The 25,873-nt window shown below is 34.3% G+C and overlaps 1 protein-coding gene across 1 annotated transcript; it reads right to left on the bottom strand.

Annotated features, from left to right (window-relative positions):
- Positions 1 to 1,720: 1,720 nt before the first annotated feature.
- On the bottom strand, positions 1,721 to 13,573 carry LOC120157097 (dicer-like protein 4). The gene is given in 27 exon segments (XM_039168348.1): positions 1,721 to 1,954; positions 2,092 to 2,206; positions 2,279 to 2,591; positions 2,731 to 3,051; positions 3,501 to 3,770; positions 3,861 to 4,319; positions 4,833 to 5,042; positions 5,187 to 5,392; positions 6,140 to 6,201; positions 6,203 to 6,238; positions 6,361 to 6,794; positions 6,870 to 7,141; positions 7,239 to 7,373; positions 7,376 to 7,502; positions 7,613 to 7,823; positions 7,918 to 8,078; positions 9,068 to 9,260; positions 9,630 to 9,726; positions 10,082 to 10,214; positions 10,434 to 10,559; positions 10,650 to 10,793; positions 11,248 to 11,312; positions 11,885 to 11,960; positions 12,060 to 12,200; positions 12,588 to 12,698; positions 12,847 to 13,024; positions 13,340 to 13,573. Coding segments are annotated over 27 exon segments (4,869 nt in total). The 5' UTR covers positions 13,462 to 13,573; the 3' UTR covers positions 1,721 to 1,803.
- Between the last annotated feature and the right edge of the window lie 12,300 nt (positions 13,574 to 25,873).

Genomic DNA, 25,873 nt, shown 5'->3' with positions numbered 1-25,873 from the left:
TTTAGGGAAAAAAATAAACCATAAATAAAAATTATACTAACTGATTTTTTAGTTGTAATCTGAGAATTAAGCAAACAAATTTAACTAGGATTAATGAAGTAACTTAGGATTCTATTCTATCCTCTTTAATCTATCTCTATTTTTTACTACATGCTGTAAAAATATGGTTATTATGCATATATATATATATATTACTGGTATTTCGAAAAGAAAAAAAAATACACAAAAATACCTTAAGACTTGCTTTGTATTTCCTTCAACGAATCGATCCCAAAATTTCCCCCCTCTTTTCTTACATTTTCATTCGGGTTTTATAACCCCTATTTTACGTAACATTTCCATAAAATAATACAACTTGTGATGTGATCATAATTTGGATTGGATTTCACATACATCTTTATCTTTGTGAGTTGGCAATGGTAGAAAACATGTGTTCTTGGGCAGCTTGGTGTAATGCTGGGATGAGGACAAAATCTGAGGTCTACAGAAGGTCGTTAATATCTTCCTGACTCTCTCCTTTGCTCTGGGAACATGGCTATATGAACAGTGTTGATTCAAGCCAAATGAAGTGCTCTCTGTCAAGCATTTGGCTTCCATTTATAGTGAATGTAATGGGCTTGGATGGTGGTCCGACCACGAAATTTTTAATTATTTTTCCCCTTATACCAAGTATAGCTGCAAATAAACATAGCGATTAACGATTTACTTTTCAATCGTTTATATATTTTTCTTTGTTTAGTTAAAAAGAAATAATATGAATGACAATTATAGTATTATATAATAATTTGTGTATTCAGTTCAAACTCGTTCACAAACATGTTTATTAGTTATTGTACACGATTGTTTATTTGTATCTTTGTCTAAAATTTATACTTTCTAATGAAGATACTGAAAAATATTTGTTTATTTTATTCATTTATATATAACTATGAGTAACTTTTATGTTTGATTATATCTATAGAAAATAAATGTTTATTTATGAGTTATTTACTATACATAAACATATATTTTAATTGTTATCGGAGCATGTTCAATTATATGTCATGACTATATTTAATTATCATGAACATTTAATATTTATGAATGTTCATTTATTTAATTATCATGAACGTTTAATATTCGAGAACATATTCATCAAGTGTTAAGGGATATGTTCATTTAGTGTTTATGTTCATAAACACGTTTATTTAATAGTAATGAATATGTTATTCTAATATTTGTGTACATGATCGTTCAAGTGTAGGTTTATTTAGTGTTTAAAAACATTAAACAAATAAACACAATTTTTTTTATAAAAAAAGATAAACACAATTTTTTTTTTTACTTTTTATGTCATTAATCAACAAAATTTTGAAGGGAAGAAATAAAAATATTTGTTTTCGTTTTTTTAACATCATTAGTTTTCACGAAAATAAATCAATGATTGAATCTGAGATTGATAATGTGAATTGAAAATTTGATAAAATCTTGTAATTTCACCATAGTTTAGCCTAAAAATTTATAATAAATTACTGTTTTTTAAGTTTCAAAGGAGAAATGATTTCATGTTACAGTCACTTAATTTTATTAGATTTGAGATACCCTTTAAGTGGAGAAACGATTTAATGTTAAAATCACACACACACACACATACATACATACATACATATATATATATATATATATATATATATATATATATATATATATATATATATTCGAGTTCAAAGTCTACTTTTAATTCTCTATCTCAACTAAATTCCAACGTTGATCTCCAGGTAAAAGTAATTCCATTGTCTCCGGGTTAAGTCAGTCAATTTGACCTTATTGTAAATACCCTTCATGTTTTAGGTACCACAATGCACCTTCTGCCGCATGCTCAGCGGCTGCCTTCTTTGTAGTCCGAGGACTGCTGAAGCACTCCAAGATCATATCCGATGCTTCTTCAATTTCTAGAAGTACCCTGTAAGTGAACCTGCAAAAGAATATGAATACAAGGTTTGAATACAGATTCAAGGAAGAGAGCAGTAATTCGAAGTTCCGGGCTTTCTACCCTAAATGAGACTTTTGAGCTACAACCAATCATTTCTTATAGGTGCACGGCGTACTTACAATCTCAAATGGCTTGGTCCTTCCTCTTTGCAACATTCAAACAAAGGGGGTTTCCAACAATTGATGGCACAGATTTCATATAACTGTGATCTCGCAGTACGAATATGTGATTCACCTGAGAAGTTGAGAGATGAATAAGATAATTGTTCCACACTGACTACTCATAAAACGTGTAACAATCATTGACCTTTGGATGGCGAGTCAATCCCACAACTACTTGATGTTGAACGTCCTGTTTTTGCTTCCAAAGAATGCAGAGATTTGCTAATAGGCGAGGTGCAAGGTGAACCAGGAGAAGACGTTGTCTTATTAATGGAACGGGTTTCTGGGTTGCAATCATCGTCAAAAGATTCTTGCAATTTCATGTTTCCAAATGCAACGGTGTCGGGAACAGCGACATTAATTGGTGTTTCATCAAATCCAATCAGCTTGGCTTCAGCTTTGATGCTTCCCTTTAAAACTTCCTCTAAGGAATTTGATTTTGGTGCATATCCTAGAGCCTGCACATTCAAAGACTCGCATATTCACAATCATTTTGTCGGTAAGCAATAAAAGGAACCAAAGACGAGTAAATATCCAAAAATAATCTTCTAATGGTATCAAGAAGAGGAACAAGGAATGTATTAGGGAAACTTTTACCTTTAACTTTTCGTATAGCTGATGTGCGGCAGTTCTGATAGCATCTTTTTTATTAGTGTAGATTGCAGAAATGGTTACAGAAACATCTCCCGCAGATGCATTCACTGAAAAAATTCTGCCACTTTTTGATGGTAAAAAGTTCAATTCCCAGTTATGAGACTGGCAAAATTCCGTTACTTCCCTGACAGGATTGAGCTGCACACTTGAAAGGCTCTTGATTGGATCCAAAAGGGATAGCATTATCTTCCAAACACGGGTCAAGTCAAACCCTGTATCAAGGAGAATAGCACCGAAACAGGACTCTACCAAGTCACCAAGAGCCTGTATCAAAACATTAAAGCTATTAAATTAAGAACCCTTTTTGAAGGTATGATGCATAATAGCATTGTGTTCTTGTACATATTTGCTTAAGAATATCAGTTCCACCTAACTATCATAAATCAAACTAAAAGAAATAATCAGAATCCACCACCCACATCTTCGTCCTCAACAAGAAAAAAGCATAAATTAAATCAGTTCCATAAATTTATCAAAATCCACGCACTCTTCTCAAATCAGTTACATACTTTAAACAGAATATGGAATTCCACCTTTCCCTCATAACTTGAATTAAAAGAAATAAGAAAATCCATCACATACATGTTAGGAACCGAGCTTTGCATTTGTTAAATTCATTATCTAAAGGTAGCTCGAATTCATTTATATCTCGCATGTTATAAAGGGAAAAAAGAAGAAAGCATGCAGCACGCATAAGATACAACAGATAATACCTTTGGACATTTTGGCCCTTCAAACAATCCCCTGTTTGGCGATGATGTGAAGAAGGAAACATATTTTTCTATGGCATCGTTAAGCGGACTAGATTCGGAGATAAGAAATTTGTGTAAACATCTCTCCACCGCAACATTGGCAAAGGACTTGTTGTTAACTGACACTGATCTCAAATCAGTCAACTGACCAGGCTTCAACTTTGGATACAGTGAAAACAGATATGACGTGATTAAATAATCCAAGACAGCATCTCCAAGAAACTCCAATCTCTGGGAAGATATCGAAGTATTATTAATTGTAGCATCAGAAAGTTGGTGAAAATATGCATAAAGTTGGTGAAAAGCAGAAATAGTGCATACCTGGAAGCATCCTCCGCCATGCCTATTATAAGAAGGATGCACAACCGCCTGAAGGAGGAGACCTTTGTGAAGAAACTGATAACCTAACAAATTTTCAAGAGCTTCAGTATCCACTTGGGAGGAAAGTGGCATGAATCTCTTGCTTGCGGAGCAAATACTATTAATTTGAGAACCTTGGAAGTCCACTCGTATGCCAATCCATCTAAGAAATGCAGTTGCAGCTTGGAATCCCCTATCAACTATAAATGCTCCTACAAGAGCCTCAACCACATCAGCAATCGTTTTCTTATGTAGCCAATGGTGATTTCTACTGCATCTAATTTCACTATTTGCACTATCTACTTGACAGCTATTTTGTGAATGAACAGTTTCTTTAGTTTCTTTTGTACAAATTACTGGGCAGGGATAGCCCAGAGCAAAGAACTGGCAAGGATGGAAAGGTTGATCGCGTATGTAAACCTGAAATTATTGGAAATACAGCATCATAAATATTAATATTTATTTTAAAGACCAAACATACGTTAGACATATTAAATCTTCTTGGGTTCAAATTATCCATCCCAAATGACTTTAACATGAAGCATTTGAGTATAGAAAAAAATCTTCAAACATATTAGCCAACACCAGCAGGGAGGGAAGAAGGAATACGATAGGTCTAACCAAAGACATTGTCTTTAGTTTAATCATTTTTATAAATACCACATTTTTCAATAGTTTTTATGTTTACAGGTCCTAGATAATTAATCCATGTTGGACAAGTAACATATGAACATGCACCTTAGCATTTAATGCAACCAGTCCACATCTGTAAGTAGTGAAGAATTACAGGCTGAAATCTTAAAAAAATTCTATGTTTTTGAAATAGTTTGATGGCCAACCGTTAAACTTTCTCAAGATATAATAATTATGCTAACCACAACAAAAGTAAAAACAAAAATCATAAGAATATCACATTCAAAATCACAATCAAACCTGCAAATTGCGTCTTGTTGCTAGCTTGAACAAATTAGAATTGTTTACAGCATTAGACCTTCTCCTAGTCAATTGCCCTTCATCGAGTGAATCATGTAAAAGAAAAAGATGGCGGCCTACAGCAAACTTGAGGAAGGCATCACCAAGCGATTCAAGCCTTTCAAGAGAGAAACGTTCTTGGCACTTCTCTGTAGTGAGTGCTTCTAGGACCTACCACCATTTCAAACTGTTAGTGATAATATTCAGGCATATGTTTGAGTTTCTTGAGTAAACAAATGGACTAGCACAGAAAATAACTTAATGGATGTGTAACCTAAATTGCTATTGACAATACCATATGCAGTTGGGTCTTACCCTTCTGGATGAAACTTCAGTTCCCTCAGGAAATGAAGCAGAAAAAACATGCTTCAATTCAATAGCCACAAGCAAGTTCTCTAGGCGATGCATAATTGATGGTAACAAAGAAAGCGAACTCCCAATATCTTTGGAGAAGCCTATTATTTTCAACTGACAAAGCTCAGGAGGCAAATCAATGAAGTATTCTTCCAGTTCATGCGATTCTGTTTACAACAAAGAAGCAGCCTTAAAAAAGGAAAAGCCAGAGAAAATCAACAAGAAGACATTTTTATCATTCATTTTATTTGCTGATAAAGAAAATGAGAGAAAGGATTCCTGTTCTTTTCCTTTTCTTTGGTGAGTGGGAAGAGATTTTGGTACTAAAAATGTGGCATGTATACAGAGAACATTTTAATCTTCGTAGAAGATTCTGACAAAACCAATAACTCCACGTTCCAAGTGCCAAAGCAGAACACAAAATGGCCAGCAAAGCTGCTTGTAAAGTGTTTTATTGTGGCAATAGCCTGATTCTAGTTACTACCAGGTAATCCTGAAAAGAAAATTTATGGCTTTATTTTCACCACCATATGAGAACTCATACTCTCATTCTATTCACCTAGCTTGAGCATCTCTCATTTCCAAAAGAATAGTGTTCAAGATATCTCTTTCACATCAAATAAGCTTCGTAGATATTATTATGCTATTTCAAATCTGGTAATTTCTAGTTTCCAAGTGTTTTCTCGACGAAGATACGACAAATGTATTGCAACCTGACAAAACAAATAACAATATACCCTGAAGATGGTAGCAAGTTCTGGAATATCATATCGTAAACACAAAGAATCAAGTAAAACAAGCAACATAAGTTCTGGAATATCATATTTTGATCACAAACAATCAAGAAAAAAGCGACAAACTTAGGGGGGAAAATAACCATGACAATAAAGAAACCAAAGCAAAAGAGAAGCTACCTGAATCCTCTGGCTTTCGGTTGTGTAGCAAATTGTGCAATTTAAAAAGTGGTTTGCATGCAGAAGAGGTGTTCAGGGTACTTAAGATGAATGTCAGACCTGATTGATAACATTAGTGTTAAAATTCTATCAATTGAATATTATATCAAAATCTTCCCATTAGAAATCAAGCTATTTTCTGATAATACTAACAGTTGTGAATCAAGAGTCGAGCTACCAACATTTTTAAGTGCTCCACGTGATTTACAGTGCCGGAATCTCTACATGGGCTGTAACCATTTTTTTCACTGACAATATTAGTAATAAAGTAAAAGGCCGCCTTGTGTGGAGCATACACCAAACTATTCTCAATGTCTCTAATACTCCTACAACCATTTACAAGTTGCAAGCAAACGTCTGAAGAGAATTTTTCATTCTTTGCAGCTTCTACAGGAGTCTTAAAAAGTGGAGATGACAAACATCTTTGCACAATTGCCCAGTCCACTGTCACTTTATTCTCACAATTGGAAAGAATAACAGGGAGTAACAAGTAGAATGTTGAGGAGCTTGATGAAAGAAAGTCGTCGTTTCCTAAAGGAACAAATTCGGAAAGGAGTTTTGATCTATCAAGGATGACCTTCAAGAACATTTCTTGAAAATGCAGTGCTTCCATGATCTGCATACGTAGGAATCTATAGTGAATTTTGGTAAGTAAGTTAGAACAAACTTTTCAAGAACAAAACATAGTTACCTCTTCTCTCTTAAATTCTGCTACTCCTGATGGGACAAGCTTTGTCATCACCGACCTACGGCGAGCTAGGTGAAGATCCAGCTCCATTCTCTCAGCTTCTTTAGGTAGAGGAGACTTGACAAAAAGTGCGAACTCTTTGTAGCTCCTATCCTCAGGATCCGGAATAAATTTTATATAGTACGTATGAAGGACATAGTTTTCCAAGTTAGTCCATGGTTCTTTAAGCATGGCAGGCACAAGCATCTCATGTAGTTCACCACGTGAATCCTCATCTGCCAACAAACAAAATTAAATTTTGGGGAGATTAAAGACAAGCAAAAGTGATTAGTTCTTCAAAAAGAAAAGACAACAAAATTGCTCCACATCAACCTTCAGAGCACCCTGAATCAGAATCCACCGGCATTGCCTCCTCCTCAAGAACACTGTTTTGCAATGGCAAGAGGTGATCTGTCAAGGCTCCCAATTTATGCAGTTCTTCAATGGCTTTTAGACAAGCATCCTTTTGGCAGCATTAACAGAAGATTGAGGTGTACTGGAAATTTGATTTATTGGAGCATTGGAAGGTAAAATTATATTGCAGATTGTTCCTCCAGTATCATCAAAATAATAAAAGCTTGGCTTGGGTGAAAGTACCTGGAAATTTTTTCATGGGGATAATTTAAGGAGTAAAATAATTTCCACGCAAACAAATGTAGTGGATATTATAATTTTAAAAGCGGGTAAGAACGAAAAAGTTAGAAGGCATACTCGTCATGGGGCAGTTTTGAGCAGTAATGATGAAGTAGAGAGATACTATATCCCGAACTAATGGAAGCACCAGATGAATCAACTTTGTACATTTTCTCCTCAAGAGCAATAGAAACATCAGTAGATGTTCTGAACGTAATTTCCATATTCATACGATCTTCATCTTTCTTAAAATTGTTAATCAAATTTAGTTCCCTCTCATTTGCACTGCATTAAGAGAAAGAAAACTTATTTTTTCCAAATAATGGAAAGGAACCATAAGGACAGACCTTCAAATAGCATATACTTTTATGAACAGCACCTGTTCACTAGAAATGCATACTCAGACACAGGCATTCTGGCCCGACCTCTTGATTGGATAAAACTTGCAACAGTTTCTGGAAGGTCAAAACGTATCACGAGGCAGCATGTCTGGATGTCAAGTCCTTCTTCACCAACTTTAGTTGCAACCAGAATATTCAACTGCAAAGTCAGCATTCAAGGAATCAAGAATAAATCAGTGTTCCTGCCGGTCATACCAGCTGAACTGGAAATCAAGTATTTACCTGGTCCAGTATATATCATCAAACTCGAAATTGAAAAAAAAAACAATTAAACCATTAAAAACTGTAAACACTGATTTTGAAACATTTCTTAAAAGCTTTTTTGAAAAAAAATTATTGTATTTATGAAATTTAAACCTTTAGTCCCTTGAATCAATGTTAAAGATTGTATCATTTAGCCAAATACATATTTTTTTTAGATTTACCATATTCAATAATAATTTATTATTAAAATTACTTGTTCAATACCACTAGCTTGTTCAACCGGTCCAGCCCGCTGGACCGGTAACCAGAGTTCTTACAGGTTTGATATGCGGCCTGGTTTTTAGACATTAGAATAAACAACTTATTTCAACCCGCTAAGAACCCCCAGCAATACTCATGCAAGGTTATCCTACACAGAAGGCAGACATCTTTTTACTACTGCAAGGCAACTTAATGTGCAAACAGCTTCCAGATGTCATCTGTTTGATGCACCACATCAGCTCAAAGATGCATTGGCACTGGCATAATCCAAGTTAAAGATCCATCTTTTTTTTTTGGTTCCTTGCCAAGATTTTTTAGATACATATGTAGTTCAGTTTGTTTCTATGAGTTATAGTTGATATAAACTGCTAAAGCTAGGAGATAATGCATTACCCCCTATATGCCTAAATAGCGTTTACTATTGGTAATCTTACATTACCACTGTCAGGTATTGTAAGGTTACCCGAACCGAACACACCCTTACAGTAATGATAATGCGTGTCAAGAAACAAAAAATCAGCACTACATTGTACCCAAAGCATAAAATGAGCCAAACTTCTTAAAAGCAAAGATAAAAGTAACAATTCAATGACATGCAAGTTCACATGACATGGAAGGGGGTAGGGTAAACTAGGAATAGTAACAATACAAGAAAAGGGTTACCTCTCCAGTTCTGAACTTCTCAAGAATGTTTTTCATTGTCTTTCTTGACATACTTTTAAGTCCAGAATGGACTCCCAAGAGAAAATGGCACTTCCAAGATGATAGGAACTTAAGGTTTTGCAGTATGTATGACAAGGATCTTGCAGTAACAATTCTATTCACAAAAATTATACATTTCATATTTGGCTGTACGCTGCAAAAGGAATTGTAGAAGTTTTTCAGAGAAATATTTATATAAAACACCTTACTTGTTAGTTAAATAATGAAAAAGCATAAAAAAAAAGCAGTGGTAAAAGTTTGTTTGTAAGTAACCAGACAAAGAAGTGACACATGGTGTGAACACATGATTAATATGAAGAAAAAATCACTGCAATTAGGTTGACCACAAATGGCTGCTCCCCTCAAATCTAAATAAATTACCACCGCACCTCATGCAAAATGTCCTTTATCAAGATGCTCAAATAAAAAGTTATATTTACCGAGTAATACAACTATTGAAATGTCCCCATGTAGGTATATCTAACAAATAACCAAAAACCAATAGGCACGCTTGAATACAAACCTGAAGGTGGCAAGGATTCCAACAAGGCGTAACAGCTTTTTCGAGAAAAATGGCTCCTTCAAAATCTCTACATCAGATAAATCATATGCAGACCCATCTACAATATTACAAAGACTAATAGCTGAGATTCTTACTCAAGTTGACTGAAACAATCAGCAGAGTATAAAAGTTCAAAGTCTATCAAACAATCTCCATTTACCAAAAATAATAATAAATTATTTGAAGTTAAACCATACAATAAAGTAGTAAATCATAAGCAACCATCAAGAAACAGAAACAGTAGGTAGAATTAAGTTGAAGCTACTACTAAAAGTCCCTAAACTGATTACCATATCTCTCCTGCATAACTGAAATTTGATGAGCACCATAGATGGGTATGCAGCAACCAAGAAACTAGACAACAGCTAGAATGAAATTAAAGCTACAGTTTAAAATGCCTGAACAGATTATACCTCTCTTACAATCCAAAGCAAAAACATCAGCAGCCTGCGCAAGATATCGATCACATACAGAGTCATCACTTAAAATTCCTTCATCTTCTATCAATTCATTCCGCTCAGAGTTATTACAAAGAAGTCGGCAAGCCTACAAAATGCGGGGAGAGATTAAATCAGAAGTTCCCCAGATATTTTAACCAGGAATATTTCCAGCATGAACTTGCAGGAGTATAGAATTTGTGAATATTACTCGGATAAGTAGAAAACAGTTGCAGAACATGACAGTAGAATATTTTATTGCATAGGAAAGGTTCTCAACTGCCAATTAACAGAAACAAGAAATTCAGCTGTTTTCACAAGATCTTACTTGTAATGCTCCCCAAAGGCCAAGATTTTCCAAGCAAAAGATTATATTATCATGCATTCTATTGAGCAGCTTTTTTGTGTTCTTGGCAGATTGAAAATCACCATTCTTCCTGATAAGTAATATGCACTGCTCTTGCCATGAAGAAACAGAAAATTGAAATAAGCTTTTTTCATGATAATTAAGTTCAAGAGAGTGCAATGTGTCACTGCAACATACCTGGCGCTTAATGTCCTCAAGTTTGTGACAATAAATATTGTAGGAACTAGAAGGACCAAAAATGACAGGACCATAATCATATACTTTAACAACTGGAGTTGCTACAAAGCTTTCTAATTCCTCCTTATCTCCAACTGAATAGACCTACAATTTACGGCAGGAGAAATATTAGAAAATTGACTACTCTGAGCATCTGCATCAGAACAGAAATGGCGTTTGAAAAAATCCCTCCCCTTACATAGCTTATTACAGTTTAGAAAAGGTTAAAAGAACCAAAGTCTTCAATTTAGGCTAACAAGATCATCACTTCACAAATTAAGAAGGCACAGCATCTACAATTAGCATTACAAAAACCTACCCAAATAACTAAGAATAGTATCTTCATAAGCTACATGTATTCTAACTTAACAAGGGAACCTTTAGGCGCCAAAAAACTTCCTATGACATATATGAAATATTGTTTAGGTGTTTCGTTCATCATGTTGGAATTATGATTGAACTGAGATCCCTATCTATAACCATAATTAGTTTTTAGAAGGAAAACAACAGACTGCATTAAACCAGATTATATCGCAAAGTGAAAGTTTCCAAGACTCACCTTAGCATCAAGCAAGTTTTCAAGACTGTTGATGCTTTTTGGTAAATTTACTTGGCTAGAAGCATCTGAAAGCATAAGATAGGTTATCGTAGAAGTAATTATCAAAATAGGAGATAACAACTAATAACTAGAACACCCTGTCAGTGAAGTAGAAAATATATCACTGAAGAGCACTACAAGATGAAACACATTGTGTCATTTCTAAATTTAAACAAGTTATTAGAAAACAAAAATGAAGATGGGTTAAAATATGAGAATAATCAAAAGACAAGTGTTTTCTATTTGAAAATACCAGATGTTCATTACTTTTTTGCTTAGCATTTTGCAAGATAAGAAATTGACCCATAATTAAACAACATTTGAAGGCATTAGTTAATAAATAAATGTTACTATTTATATAAGAACCATTAATATTACTTATTCCATTAACTGCTTTTTTTTTATCTCTAGTACTTGGCATCTGGAATCATTTTCTTGAATGCTTCCACCTTTACATGCAACAAATTTTCATAGCACCTATAATCTCTCGTAATTCCAATGGGACAAAATTTTTTGCAGAACAGGAGTTGAAGAACTCATAATCGGTACATGCAATGACTCAGCTTCAGTTGCAAAAGAAATGCAACTTTTTAATTACCTTTACCAACAACGGGAGAGGCTGTCATGCCAAATATACGAGGAAACATTGATGCAGTACCTTTATCATAAAAAACCTACATGATTGTCAAATAAATCTAATACATCAACTGATATAAAAAAACTAAAGTAAATTTATAATTGAGAGTACAAATACAATAGGTGTAGCACTTTACTTTCATGATTTCTGCATATGGATGATTGCTTTTACTTTGAGCATGATGACACTCATCAAATATAAGAAGAGCGATTAAGTCCATCCTGATGAAACAGTGATATAAACTACGAAGTAGTATTTGAGGTGTCATAACCAGAACCTATAAAAAGATAATGAAAGATCAGCATGAATAGAAACATAAGCAAAGGAGCATGCAAATCCTTAAGGATCCATAATCCTATGTAAAAACCCTCTATATGGTGAAAAAAAGGAGAAAGAAGAATTAACACCAATAACGTATTTACTCGAGTGTAATAAATTTCAATTGGTAGGCTTCGTAAGACATATCTCTTTCTAGTCAAGCTTACTATATATGCCCTTTGATCTGATTGCATTATAAACCCGAAAGAAGAATGACAAAATGACACGTAATTTTTTATTTAATGAGAATCTTCTTTATCTTTCTATATCCAAAATAGTCTATCATAGGGTGTCGAACAACACGTGGATAAATTTTAAAATTGCATAAATTAAAGAGCATAATCACCTCATACTGTTCGATCTCTTTTTCCCAGTCATGATGGTTCTTCAAGTGTCTGCAGTTACCACAAAAAGTCCCAACCTTGAAATCAAGAGAATCTTCTATAACACGTGCTTGCTACAAAACAATAACAGATTCATTCAAAACCATGCATGGTCCAATGCTTCATAGAATCTACAATCAACAATTCAAGTTGGTTCCTAAATTCCAAACTTAGCTAAAACAATATTACAACCCCAATCATTCCTGAAGATAAAGTGCTAACCTGCTGAACAAGAGCCACAGTAGGAGCAAGAAAAATACATATCCTTTTCTGAGGTTTCCGTATCAAATGACCAAGCTCATAAATAAGCAGAACAGCAATATGAGTCTTCCCACAACCAGTCTCCAAGTATACAATTATGTTCTCTTCCATGGCTTTCTTGCATAACTCCAGCTGATACCTTAAATAAAAGCATAAAACCAAATACAATTTTGAAATAAAGAAAAATGAACAAGGTAGAGCTTCCAACAGTTTGGCCAAAACAGCAACTCAATAAACAGTCAACACATCATCTTATACTTGGCTTTCAATGTCCCCACAAGAGAACACACGCACACAAACACACATCCCCCCAAGCCAAACAAACCGCTCTTGTTTAATTTAACTGGAGCTCATGCAAAGCAATCCAAAACAAGAAAACCATGGCAAATCCACATTGCATAAAGAAAGAAAGAAACATTAATATTTACATGTATAGAACGTAAAAGGGACTAACTTTCTAGCAATAGTTCGCGGGTCCTTCTCTTTCTCTACCACTTTTGTTTCATCTCCTCTAATTTCAACAATCGGCGAGGGGGGAAAAGCGGCCCCGTCGGTGGACAACTCGCCGTCCGGCATCAGTGAGAGAATTATAGCCTCGGCGGTGAGAAGAACAGTAAATTATTACTTAATTTCTAAGTCTCCAGCGACGGTAAAAATTCAAGAAAGAAAACAATATTCTTTTTGTTGTTGGTTGCTTTGATCAATGGAAATGGATGACGAAATTCTTTCGATTTATAAAGAAGAGCCGTTAGATTTGGCGTAAGTAATCGTGGTCAATCAATGTGAAGTCAACTCACCTACTCTGTCTTCTTTTTATCTATAATATATTTTTTAATCTTTAAATTCAATATTCATAAATAAAATTGAAATTGAAAATTAATTGAGAAATAATATTTGATCACTTATTTTTAAATATATTTATATTTTTCTCAAGTAAATACTTAATTTTAAATGCACCCATGATCTTTTTATTTTTAATGATTATTTGAATTTAATTAGTAATTAATAATTTGAGTATAAGTTTAAAGTTAAAAAAAATCATTTAATTTCTATTTAGAATGAAATATGTTTTTAAAAAATTCAATAAATTTGTGGAGAATTTTTTTTTGCGTCATAATATCTTGACAATTATCATTTTGAATTGAAACTTAATCCATAAGTAACATTAATCAAAGACTATCATTAGTAATTATTGTATCTGAAATTAAAGTTTACCGAGAAAAATGTTACGCCATCATATTATTAATTATTTAATGACTCAATGCTTTAATTAAACCTTAAATTAAAATTCAATGTTAAAAATGAAAACTTAAAGATAGGTGATGAAAATAACATACAATCTAAAGTTTAAGGATATTTTATGAATTTATCCTTTTTATGCTTGTCCTCGTGAACATAAAAGGCAACGATTATTGGCTTGACACAAAACACAGAATGTGAGATTAAAACACATAATATAAATTATAATATATTGCAAATATATGAAATTAAATTAGGGAGAGCACCAAAGAATAAATTATCAAATAGAGTTGCGCAAGAAATAGAATAAATATTGAAGATTATTTTTTTTTAATAAATATCTAGGTGTTTGTGTGGTTATATTTAAATTTTAATTTATACATTTTAAATATAATCTTTGTAAATATAAACAAGCATTTAAAACTTTAACTGATTTGTTTAATAATTAAATTGATAGTTAAATTGAAAAAAATAATATAGTTAAAATGATATTAAAAGTTTAAATATTCAATCGAAATATTTTAAAATTCGATTATCGATATAAAAATTAAACAATGATCTAAGGAGGTATGATGTAATTGCCTTTTCTTTCTTTAATCGTACTTTAATTGTAGATATACAAAATAATGCAAATTATTTGTATTTGAAAGGTAACATTTATTTGGATAGTTGTCTTTAATCTCTATTATTTTAAAAGTATTATAGCTCTTAATATTTTATTTTTTTTCAAAATATTTCTTATGAAATTTAGTAATTGATTAATAGTTATCAATTTTCATTGACGTGATATAATCTATGTGTATGAAGTATTAATATGACATTATGTTATGTATATAAGTGATGGGATAACGCATATCACATGTTTAAAATGTCGACAACATATATCATTTGTATATAGATGATGTTGTAGTATATGCTATGTATCAAAATTGATGACTTGATATATATTATGTATCCAAAATGATGACACGATATATATTACATCCATAAAAATATTATATTTTTATGAAATTAATATTATTAGTATTTTTATGATATTAATATTATTATAATATTATTAATAAGTTAATCTATCCAACAAAAATTATGTCAACGTCTTATTGACGGAAAAGTTGAGAAATTAAGAAATACAAGTGATAAAACTTAAGGGATAAAAAAGACTCTTATAATATTAACAAATATACTCCTATATTGCTATGTTAAAAGAATCTATACTTAATGTTACAAAATTATGTTATAATTAATATATTTTTCATTAATCCATTATTATTATTTATTATTTATTTATATTTATAAATATATTATGTATGTTATAAAATATTAATATAATAATATACTTTTATAAAAATATTTTAATATTAATATATTTATAACATAAATAATATATAAAATATATTGATATTTATATTCTAAATATAAGAATATATTTGTCAATACTATAGCAAGCTGTTAATTTGGTTTGATGGTTAGGATTTTTCATTCAAGAGCCCCAAGTCCAAATCCACCCATTTGTCTTTCTTAATTTTTTTATATTTTCCACTAATAATATTAGATGAAATTAATTTAATAAAAAATAAAATAAAATTATAAACACTTAACAATATCATAAAATAAGATTCATAATAATTATTCAAACAAATATTTATGTATTTTAAAATTATATCTATTTAAAATTGTAAGAAATTAAATAGAGAAAATAAACTCAGTGACCAAAAATCCCATATAATATACGATTTTAACCAACTTTTTTCGGATTTGCCAAAATGACCAACAAAATCGCAATGCGATCGCTAATTCGCAACGCGATCTCCATTATCGCAAATCAGTTTCCAGATTCGCAACGCGATTATGACTATCGCAATGCGATTTTCCAATTTCGCGTTGCGATTTTCCCAATTCGCAATGCGAATAAGTAAATCGCAATGTGAATTTGGAAAATCGCAACGCGATACTGACTATCGCAACGTGATAATATAAAATCGCAACGCGATACTGACTTTCGCAACTCGATACTTAATTTCGCAACTCAATACTGACTTTCGCAACGAGATAATACATAATCGCAATGCGATTTTCAAAGCGCCATTAGTATCGCAAAGCGTATTTTATTTTCAAATTCCAAACACGAATATTAATATATTGGAACACTGAACCGTCCACAGTATATCCCGTAATCGCAACTCATAACCTAAAACCTAAAATCACAACTCAGTCCCATCTCCATCTCTCACTCTCTCACCCATCTCCGACGAAATACGTCCCCATCTCTGGCGAAATCCGTCTATCTCCATCTCTCAGAGCCACCCTCATAATCAGAAATGGAAAATCAACCAAATCAACCACCGAGGGTTAGTTTTTTTAATTATTTTCTTTTTGAAATTTTTGCATTATTATTAGGTTTTTCATATTGAAATTGATGATAAGTTTACTGGTAATTTCAATAATAGATTAACCATTTCACTTAGATTGCTTATTAAATCAACCGAGAATCGCAACGCGAAATGAAAACCGCAACGCGATTTTATTCTCTCGTTGCGATAGTCAAATTCGCGTTGCGATTGTCATTTTCGTGTTGCAATTTTTATTTTCAGAAACTATTCTTCTTCTGCAAATTGAAACTTGAATGAATTGCATTACTTCAACCAAAAAACAAAGACAAATAAGAAATTCACAGTGTTGCAAATTTAAGTTTGAAGAATAAACTACTACTCTTTATGTTTATTATTATTTTTGGTATATCTTCACAGTGTAGTTTTTGGTATATCTAACTTAGTATGTTTATTGTTTTTGTAGAACTTTTATTCGGCTCAATTGACCTTAAGAAATAAAGTCAGACTGGCCAAAACAATTGCGTCGAAGCTTTCACCTACACAAAGAAAAATGTTTGAGGATACTTGCTTCGGGCCATGGCTGAAAGTACAACATCCCGGTGGAGATGCGATGTTGACACACCTGTTTCTTCAAACCATGACTAGGGATCTACCAGATACTATACAACGTCGTGATGAAGAGATATGGTTTGATTTTCCACCGGCGTATACGTGTTTTGGGCAGAAGGAGTTTTGCTTAATCACCGGTCTACGCTTCGGACACGATGATGTAGGTCGGTACACTAGACACATTACCCGCCCATCATGGTTATCCCGGGTTTTTCCTGAGCTGGAGAGGCCGAATCTACACGTGGAAGACCTGACGATATTATTGAATAAGAAAGATGGTTTTACTCGGATAGATGACGTCGATATTGTCCGAGTATACCTTCTAATACTTTTGCATGCCGGCTTTTTAGGCAGAGAGGCCAGACAACCTATTCCGAATGATCTAATCAAATTGGTAGAAGACCTAAATGCGTGGAACCTGTTTCCGTGGGGCTCATATTTATGGAAAGCTACATGGAATAAGTTATCGTCTGCCTTGGATGATCGAAAAAGTTTGCATGGCGATGGTTCCAATACACTTGACAGGCTTTATTTGGGCCTTTAAGGTAAGAATTTTTATATAATGTTTCCAAAATTATAAGTAATTATTTAACAATTACTAATTTGTTATTATATGTTTGTAGATTTGGATATTTGAGGCCTTTCCCGCCATGAAGACATATGCAATAAAAACTTCAAATGATATTCCCAGGGCTATTTCCTGGAAGAGGAAACGAACCTTGCAATGGGAAGATTTACTACAGTATACGACAATAAATAATGTAAGTTAACATAAATACTACCATATGTTTATAAACAAGTTATTACTAGTACACGTTTAACTTTGTTTGAGCCTTTTATATTGTTAGGAGGCCAACACTCCATTACAGAGGCTGACACCCACGGAAGCTGAGCTTGCCACTGATTGGTGGCAAGCTAGTAAGCGTTTTTTTGATGGCACGGATGATGAGCAGCCTCCACTTCGGGAGCCATCACCTCACCCAGAGCTATCACCTCACCTAGAGCCATCACCTGATCGACCCGACTATACACCTCCACAACGACAGCCATCACCTATTCTATCACATCATCGAGCATCTTCTCCACCATCACCGTAAGATAGGCGACCGACAAAGATGCCACGACGTTTATCTCCCTGTTCTCCACCTCCACGGGATGAGTTAGGAGAGTTACGTGATGAGGTCAATGCCTTGCTTGAGGAGATCGATACTTTACGCAAAGACGATGGTGCATGGCGTGTTGAGGGTGTCTACTTTACGCGATGAGATAGCCACTCTACGTGAGATGGTAGCATCGTTGCAGAATGAGGTTCATACTCTACGCAATGAGGTAAGTTTAAGATTTTCATATTTAACTTTATGATAAATTTACTCGTAATTTCACTTAGATTGCTTAATAAATTCATTCGGTTGCTGCCAATACTGCTAAACTATTTTTGTTAGTATTTGTTTTTGGTTTTGTTTTTGTCTTTTGGTTGAAGTAATGCAATCCATTCAAGTTTCAATTTGCAGAAGAAGAATAGTTTACTTTCGCAACACGAAAATGACTATCGCAACGCGGAAATGGCTATCGCAATGCGAAATAAAAATCGCAACGACAAAATCGCAATGCGAAATGAAAATCGCAATGACAAAATCACAACGCGAAATGAAAATCGCAATGCGATTTGTGTTTCGCGTTGCGATTTTCATTTCGCATTGCGATTTTGTCGTTGCGATTTTCATTTCGCATTGCGATAGCCATTTCCGCGTTGCGATAGTCATTTTCGCGTTGCGAAAGTAAGTTTCGTGTTGCGAAAGTAAACTATTCTTCTTCTTGAATGTTTATATATGTTGTCATTTTAAATGTTTATATAAGTGCTTACTTCTGGAATGTTATCTGATGCATTTTGTGAACTATGATAGAATAATGACTTGGGTGAATACAATGCAAGTTTGAAACATATTTATCTTTGTTTAATATCATGTCTTTTTATTTACTGATTTATGTATTATTTTTTTTTAGCAGCCCGATAAGGTGGATGCTTTACATCGGGTTTTCCTTGCACGACGGAGTTCACGCATCAGACGGCGTGCACGTGCTATTACGTCTTCGTTCACCCCAATGGTGCGAAGACTCCGCAAGAAGAAGCCCGACTCACCTGTCATCCCTCAAGAGTCCCCTCCAATCGTTCAAGAGGCCCCTATCATCCCTCAAGAGAGTCCCCCCACCGTTCAAGAGGCCACTATCATCGTTGAAGAGGTCCCTCCCACCATTCCAGAGCCCGATTCACATGGGAGTAATATATCGAATTATTTAGAAACCCCCACCGTTGCCGGACATGATGGATGAGAGTTGACTCTCGTATGAGTTACCGGCTAGTACCCTTCCGGTATCTGAAGTGGAGAGGAGACAACTACCGGAAACAATTCTGGATAATACCCTTTGGGCTAAGACCGCAGTTGATTTTTATCTACATGATCGGAGCCAAGGGTGTTACACTAACATAAGCAAACTCAACGATGAGATGTATTTGTTGCTTAATCGGTCTTGGTGGGGTGTGTTATTAGGGGTTGAAGACAGTGGCTATTTCGATGGGGAGGTAAGTCTTATATTTGTCTTATATATGATTTTGATTAATTTTTTTTAAAAATTAATGTAATTCACTAATATATGTCTTTTTTTTTTGTAAAACAGTATATCGATGCGTGGGTGTCACGTCTTCTAATAATAAGGAAGCTTAGGAAAAATAAAAAAAAATCGCGATATACAATAATGCCGGCGGCTTTTCACGCAGTTCACTTGAAGAATCAACGAGATGAATCATTTTCGTTGGGCAATGGACAAGCTAAACTTTATCCTGCATGGTGGGAGGTCGATAAAGTTAGTGTTTATTTTTAAAAAAAATTATAGGTGTTCATAAATAAGTGCGCAAATAAATGAATTATTACTTATGATTGCAGGTGTTTATCCCTGTTTTGGAACGTCGTCATTGGCTTCTCGTCCAACTTCAGCTCCCATCCCTGAAGATAATAGTATATGACAGCATGATAAATTATATATCACTGTCTGATTTGAGATAAATTATCAAGGGATGGAGCTCTCATTTGGCTAAATTCTTGGATGGGATTAATTATTGGACTCATTCTGGACACAAGAAGCCAAAGAAGTTCAATGTCACAGTTGTCAGAGATGAGACCGTGCCACAACAATCGCCGGGAGCCAGAGGGGATTGTGGTCCTCTCGTATGCATGTGCTTGGCGCGTTTGACGACGGGAAGCACAGAGTTTCTACCTCCCACCGATAGAGATAGAGCTGCAGTAGGCTTGTGGTTTCGGCATTATATGGCTAGAGCGATATATTCTAGACGCTGCCTACATGCATCCGCGTTATGAAAGTATCCATTGTTAATTGGTAAGTCAAATGCAAGTTTTGTTAACATATATACTCCTTTTGGTTTGAAAATGTTTGGTTAAGTACCTAGAATTCAATAATTTGCTGTTTGTAGGTTTTAGATGTGTATGAAGTCTTGTTTGAGCAAATGTTTGGTTTTTGCAGGTTAATCCTTAAGTGAGCTGCGTGAAATGGATGTACGGGTGCAAAAGTTGATTCATTGATTCAATAATTGATGAGGAAATAAGAATTATTATTATTTTTTGATTGTTTAATTGATTTGTAAAAAATGATTTGTAATGTTGATTGTTTAATTGGTGTGTACATAATTCTTATTTGTGCTTGTTTAATTGATTGAAATGTAATAGTTGATTGTTGATTTTCAATCTGCATTATGTTGAAGGCAAACACTATCGCAACACGAAACTGACTATCGCAACGAGAAAATCGCAATGCGAAATGAAAATCGCAACGAGAAAATCACAATGCGATTTTCATTTCGCATTGCGATTTTCTAGTTGCGATAGCCATTTTCACGTTGCGATTTTCATTTCGCATTGAGATAGCCATTTTCGCGTTGCGATTTCCCCGTTGCGATAGTCAAATGAATGTCTAATAAGTGATAACAACTGAACAGATCATAGCAATGTTCAAACTCAAGTTACTAATACATGCTTAACTGAAAATGTTAAAAGTGCACACATAAAATACACATAATACAACGTTTGCATTTAAAAATCACCTAAGTTAACAGTCTCAAAAGGTGAAGCCGGTTGTGATTGGGATTTTGAAGATGATTGCAATTTTCAGAATCTCGTTGCGAAAGTCAGAATCTCATTGCGATTTTGTATTATCTTGTTGCGATAGTCAATATCGCATTGCGATTTTCCAAATTCGCATTGCTATTTACTTATTCGCATTGCGAATTAGGAAAATCGCAACGCGATACTTAATTTCGCAACGCGATAATACAGAATCGCAATGCGATTTTTAAAGTTCGCAATAGGTTGTAGTTTTGCAACACAAATTTTTTGTGTATATATCTACGCAGCAGCAACAACTCATAACCTAAATCCCTAAATCGCAACTCATTTCATCTCCATCTATCACTCTCTCCGGCGATATCCGTTCCTATATTCGTTCCTACATCCTTCCCCATCCGGCAACAGGTCTTAGTTTCGCAGCTCGTTTGTTTAGTAAATCAATTTACAACCATGAAATCATCTAATGTTGATCATGTTTGGATAGATTTTTGTTTTTGAGGGTCATGGGAGAATGTTCATGGTGTTTTACAATATATGCCTTTACCCATGAATCTTCAACTAAAACTGTCATTAAAAAAGTTAACTTATGAAACAATGTTACGTGTTTCAAAGAAATTGAATTTAGAGCCCCTAAGTGGATTTAGGTTATCTTATCAGAGAAATGGTAAAGTTTATTTGTTAACCGACAATGAAGATGTTGAACGATTCATTGCTTACATTAGTATTTCAAGTGATGATGTTACATTGTATGTTGTTGAACCTAGAAGTAGTATTGTTGGGTCAGTAGCGGGTAGTAATCAACTAAGTTTTTCTCAAAACCCACAACCTTTCTCTAATCCAAATCCCAATCAACTTTCAGCACTAAATTTCGGTTTTCGTATTGACCAATTAGACGATGATGAGCCAACAGAAAAAATTGTGAGTACTAGTCAGTATTCGAAATTTGATCTTGGTCAATACCCGAACTTTGATATTGGTCAATACTCGGATTTTGATGATGTTTCAGAAGAAGAAACAGACCCTGCGTGTAATGATTTTGATATTGGTCAATACCCGAATTTTGATGATGAAACAACCGTTGCCGAGGAATATGTTGTTGATGATAATGAGGAGGAAGTTACGACTGTGAATGAACATGTTGAACATCCATTCTGTAATTCATATAATCCTGAAGAATAAAAAGAAGAAGAAAAAAGAAAAAGTCCCTGAAGAAAAGAAAATGCCACGGGAGTATAACTGGAATATGCCAGAATTACTTCAGATACCGGAAGAAGAGTTGGTAAAGAAAGCAGTTGATTGTTACACAAAAGTTATTCGTATCAAGAAAGATGATTGTTTTGATACAAAGGAAGACTTGAAGATAGCTTTGTATACGAAATGTGTGGAAGATGGCTATCAACTAAAAGTTAACAAATCAAGCAAAGATCGTTTCGAAACAAGGTGTATGATTGACAAAAACTGTACGTGGCGTATGATTGCAAAGAGGATAAAATATTACGAAATGTTTCAAGTTAGGACTTTTATTGATAAACATACATGTTCAATAACCCAAGTTTTTCCTCACCATAGACAAGCAAACAAAAAGGTGTTGGGTGGTTTTCTGGCTGAGTTAATGTTTTTGAATGGCAGGGTATATCGGGGACATGAAATTATGACTGACATGAATGCTCGATTCAAGATTAGTATATCATATTCTCAAGCTTGGAGAGCCGAATGTTATGCCTTGGAATTGTTGAGGGGGTCGCCAGAAGCATCGTTTGCCCAAACTGCCGGCTTATTGTCACAATTTAAAGCTGAAAAATCCTGGGTCGGTAACTCATATCAAAACAGATAGAGATGGATGCTTTGAGTTGCTGTTTATCGCCATTGGTGCTGCGGTTAGTAAATCAATATAATTCTGTTGACTCATTTTTGTTAGTTACATGCATTTCACATTTAAATGATTATATTTCTTGTGTATATTATTTTGTAGATTCGTTCGTTTATTACTTGCATGCGCCCAGTTATTATAGTTGACGGAGCACATTTGAAAGGTCAATACCTTGGAGTAAACTTATTAGCAGTAGCCATGGATGCTAACAATGGGATATTGCCAATAGCTTACGGGGTTGGCAAATCTGAAACCTCTGATTCATGGACATGGTTTATGGGGCATCTTAGGGATTGCATAGGTCCTATTAGCAATCTGACAATCATATCCGATAGGGCAAACTCAATTGACAACGCTGTTAGAAGGTGTTTCACAGATGCTTTTCATGGACTTTGTGGTGTTTATTTGTATAGAAATCTAAAATCAAGGTTTGATGGTATAAAAAAGCACAAATTGACATACTGGAAGGCTGTAAAAGCTTATCGGGAAGTGGATTTCAATAAGCATATAAACTGTTTAAGATGTGTTTTGCCTCAGTATGCTCAAACACTAGAAGATGCCAGGTTTGAAAGATGGTCAAGAGTACATCAACTTGGAGCAAGATATGGTTTCATGACGTCTAATAGTGCAGAATCAATCAACGCTCTAAGTCGTCATTCCCGAAAATTACCATTACTATGTTAATGGAGTTTTTTTCGAGCCTCTATTCAACAGTGGTACTACAAGAAAAGAAACCATGCAGGTATTATTTCTTTGAATTCGTAACTTGTCATATATTTTACTAAGTATTATTTATTTAAATTTACAGGAACATTGGAACATCGTGTTACACCATGAACTGAAAAAAAAGGATAACGAAACGTGTTGTGAAGTCAACGTCATGGAGAGTTGAACCATGTTCAAACACTTTGTTTGAAGTACTGGATAATAACTTAAATGGGCTTGTCGATCTAAATGCAAGGACGTGTAGTTGTATGAAATGGAAAACATCTGGTTATCCGTGTGGCCATGTTATAAAAGTTTCTCTTCATCTAAACCAAGATGATTCAAGCACATACGCTATGGATTGCTACACTACAGAAGTATATCGACAGACTTATGCCGAGATTGTCTACCCTATTCTACATCCTTCTGAGTGGGACATACCAGATGACTTACAAACAGTTTTGCCACCAGCCATGGACAGGAGGCTACCTGGCCGACCAAAAAGTCACGATCGTATACCGTCTAAGGGTGAAGAGAAGAAGAGATCGACATGTAGTCGGTGCAAGGAAAGTGGTCATACAAGGTTGACATGTGGATCACCAGTGCCATCACAATTATCTTTTCCTCTACCAACATATGGATCATCATCAAAATCCAAAAGCTCATATGGTGTCAAGAAAAAGGCAATCAAAATCGCAATCATCTTTAAAATCCCAATCACAAATGGCTTCACCTTTTGGGACTGTTAACTTAGGTGATTTTTAAATGCAAACGTTGTATTATGTAGATTTTATGTGTGAACTTTTAACATTTTCAGTTAGGCATGTATTAGTAACTTGAGTTTGAAAATTGATATGATCTGTTCAGTTGTTATCATTTAATAGGCAATCATTTGACTATCGCAACACGGAAATGACATTCACAATCATCTTAATGTCTATCGCAACGCGGAAATTACTATCGCAATGCGAAATGAAAATCGCAACGAGATAATCGTAGTGCGAAATGAAAATCGCAACGAGAGAATCGCAATGCGAAATGAAAATCGCAACGAGGGAATCGCAAAGCGAAATGAAAATCGCAACGCGAATTTAGTTTCGTGTTGCGATTTTAGTTTCGCGTTGCGATTTTCATTTCGTATTGCGATAGTAATTTTTGCCTTCAACATAATGCAGATTGAAATCAACAAAATCAACCATTACATTTCAATCAATTAAACAAGAACAAATAAGAATTATGTTAACATCAATTAAACAAATCAACTTTTACAAATCACCTTTTACAAATCAATTAAACAATAAAAGAATAAGCAATAATTCTTATTTCCTCATCTACTATTGAATCAACTTTTGCAGCCATACATTATTTTCACGCAGCTCACTTCTGAGATTAACCTGCATAAACCAAACATTTGCTCAAGCAACACTTTCTACACATCTAAAACCTACAAACAGCAAATTATTGAATTCTAGGTACTTAACCAAACATTTTCAAACCACAAGCCTATAAACATACCAATTGTTTATGGACATTTTTATAACGCGGATGCAGGTAGGCATCGTCTCGTATATATCGATCTAGCCATATAATGCCGAAACCACAAGCCTACTGCAGCTCTATCTCTATCGATGGGAGGTAGATACTTTATACTTCCTGTGATCAAACGGTCCAACGCCAAGCATACGAGAGGACCACAATCCCCTCTGGGTCCTTTCGTTTATTGTGGTGCGGTCTCGTCTCTGCTAACTGTAATATTGAGCTTCTTTGGCTTCTTGTTTCCAGAACGAGTCTAATAATTTATCGCATCCAAGAATTTAGCCAAATGAGAGTTTCATCCCTTAATAATATCTCTTAAATCAGCCAATGATATGTAATTTATCATGCTGTCATGTACTATTGCCTTAAGGGATAGGATCTGAAGCTCGACGAGAAGCCAATGTTTACGTTCCAAACCAGGGATAAACACCTGCAATCATAAGTAATAATTCATTCATTTGCGCACTTATTTATGAATACCTTTAAACTCAATCTAAAATAAACACTAACCTTATCGACCTCCCACTATGCAGGATAAAGTTTAGCTTGTCCATTGCCCAATG

Source organism: Hibiscus syriacus, unplaced genomic scaffold (genome assembly GCF_006381635.1).
Source record: "Hibiscus syriacus cultivar Baekdansim isolate YM2019G1 unplaced genomic scaffold, ASM638163v2 tig00111238_pilon, whole genome shotgun sequence".
Taxonomy (NCBI): Eukaryota; Viridiplantae; Streptophyta; class Magnoliopsida; order Malvales; family Malvaceae; genus Hibiscus; species Hibiscus syriacus.
This window is presented reverse-complemented; position numbering and strand designations above follow the sequence as displayed.